We start from the raw sequence: 2,500 nt of genomic DNA on the forward strand, positions 1-2,500 counted from the left end.
TTTTTAACTCCAGCATTCAAATATTTATCTCTGTTGTTAGACAACAATGAAAGATCTGCAGGTGATTCTCAAGAAGATGCCACAATATCAAAAAGAGATCAGCAAGGTACTTAATAAGTATAATTTTATCCACAGTGTTCATGGTAGAGAAAAGCACAAGTCTGAACTTCTTTCAAATTAATGGATCCAAATAATATTAATTTTTCCCTGACAGCATTATTGATAGAAATTTCAGGCAGAAATTGGAGTCAAAAATGTTTTATAGTTCGGTGGACAGTGACCTTCTGATGTAAAAGCTCAATTTTGATAACTCTGCCTATTCTCCTTTTAGACCCAGCATATACATGTATATAATGTTTTCAATGATTTGATGTCCTGTTTAACTATTTTCTGGTTAAATTTATTTCAGTTTATTGTTCAATTACATCTGGCAGAGGACTGTATGAAACAATATAACCAGACTGCTTTAAAGGACCTCTGTGCTGTTGAGCAGGTACATCATTCATTCATGGCCAATGGGGCCCATACATGCCCCGTTCTGCACACTACTGTACGTCTTCTGCGCATTGGCTGTTTTGATTATGAGCATGACTATTCAGGGGCACCCAACGAAAATATAGGTCAAAACCACTTAAACATAGCATTGTTAAACGTATTTTGGTATTTTTATGGTAGATATAGGCATATTTTTATCCCCTGGAAATTTTTCATCTGTTCGGATTTCCTAGCTGAAAGTCTAGTGATCCGAAAATTATAGGTATCAAAAGTTACCTTTTCGAAAAGTTCAGCCAGAAAAAAGGCTCCCGAAAATTCTAGGTGACCTTTTTAGAGTAAAAATCCTTCAAAAATGGGGGAATTATACCTTTTTGTAGATGTTCGAAAATCCTAGGACAGGCAGGCAAGCAAGAAATTTTACAACAAATGTTCCGAAAATTCTAGATCTCAAATCGTCTTCCGAGCAGATATTTTCCGAAATTGACGTTGGGTGCCCCTGACTATTCACAACAATGTCTCATAATACAAGATTGACTGTTTTAAATCTGGTTTTCTCTGACGTGTGTTGCGTTCGTTTCTTCTATGCATGATACAAATACGTGATAATAGACCAATTTCGATATATTAAAATTCAGTCTTAAACAAAACGCATATCATCTCGAGGCTCTGGGGAATAAACTCATACAAATCCTCATATTTATTCCCCAGAGCCTCGAGTTGATGCCTTTTGTTTGGGACTGAATTTTAATATAGCGAAATAGGTCTATTTCAGCGGCGTTTTGTCTCCTGTCTTGCAAAAACAGTTCCCTTTATTTGATTCAATAATTTGCGTTTCTGAGATTCAGAATGCAGACTTTTTCAGGTTACCATATACCTTCAGATTGGCAATTTCCTTCAAACTTGGATTTTTCGGTTAAAGTAATGATCGAAATGAAATATCTAATGTACAAAAGAATTAATTCAAGAAGATTAAATATTGGCGGAGAAATGGCGGTTTTACGTCTTGGTCGGAAGTAAAAATTACCCGTTTGATTGACAGTCTTGGCGCTGTTTTCTGAAATCAAATTTTTCACTTGAAGCGGACACTTTAAAGGGCCAAAAATCAAAGGGAATTTGTCCGATTGCCCCCAAAATTTTACAGTGGCTAGATTAACATATACATGTAAACCACAAAAACGTGTCTGCGAATTTTTTATTTCAAAATATTTTTTCTCTCAGAGAGATTTTTGAACGAACACTTCAAATTCTTTCAATGCTATTCCGAAAACGTTTTATAATTTTTCACTGCAACTGAGTATGGCAAACGCAGATGCGGTTTTTTAGCGCTTTGGGTCGGGAAACGGAGGAACAAAATAAACTAACGAAAAGCAAAATTTGCTGTGACTTGTAGCTTTGAAAAGGTGATTCGGACGCTCGCATTTAGAGGTCGTGAAAAATTCGAGAATTTATGTAATTTCAAAATTCTTGATATGGTTTGATAGCCAGGTTTATAAGCTTTAATTTGATATAAGGGTTTAGGTATCTACAGTTTAAACCGGAGGCGCTACATCGCGCGGACGCGAGACGTCCCTGACAGTAAACGGTAACCTTAAGTTTTAAGTTGAGTGACTGAGTGAAGTGTGTGTCAGGCCACATGCCAGTGTGGTGTTCGTGTCACTTCGTGTCACTTCGTGTCAGTTCGTGTCAGTTCGTGTTTTTAAGGGATGTCTGGTGTCAAGGCAGATATGATCCACAATAGAAAAAACAAAACTGTTTGTTTACATTTGAATTTCAGACTATATCAAACAAGGTTCTTGATGATGGCAGGGAAAACAATCAAATATTAACTGAATTTTTTTATGTTGATTTTGCAGGATCTTGCAACTGGGGTTGATAAAGATGGTGAAGGCATAAAAGATCCCATGAAGAGTATTGTTCCTCTGCTACTCAATGCAAATGTCCAGTAAGGAATACAATGTAGCTCAAGACCATCATGATGATGTTTTAATAATATTAGGGTAGCATT

General features: G+C 36.3%; 1 protein-coding gene across 2 annotated transcripts in view; it reads left to right on the forward strand.

The window, feature by feature from the left end:
* Positions 1–2,500, forward strand: part of LOC137987839 (syntaxin-binding protein 1-like) — a 92,566-nt gene that overhangs the window by 61,284 nt on the left and 28,782 nt on the right. For both annotated transcript variants that reach the window (XM_068833925.1, XM_068833926.1), the window contains 3 exons: positions 41–106; positions 410–493; positions 2,349–2,437. In XM_068833925.1, coding sequence (XP_068690026.1) covers positions 41–106; positions 410–493; positions 2,349–2,437 — 239 coding nt within the window. The remainder of the gene's footprint in view (positions 1–40; positions 107–409; positions 494–2,348; positions 2,438–2,500) is intronic.

The sequence above is a fragment of the Montipora foliosa genome, unplaced genomic scaffold (genome assembly GCF_036669935.1).
Source record: "Montipora foliosa isolate CH-2021 unplaced genomic scaffold, ASM3666993v2 scaffold_390, whole genome shotgun sequence".
NCBI classification, from domain to species: domain Eukaryota; kingdom Metazoa; phylum Cnidaria; class Anthozoa; order Scleractinia; family Acroporidae; genus Montipora; species Montipora foliosa.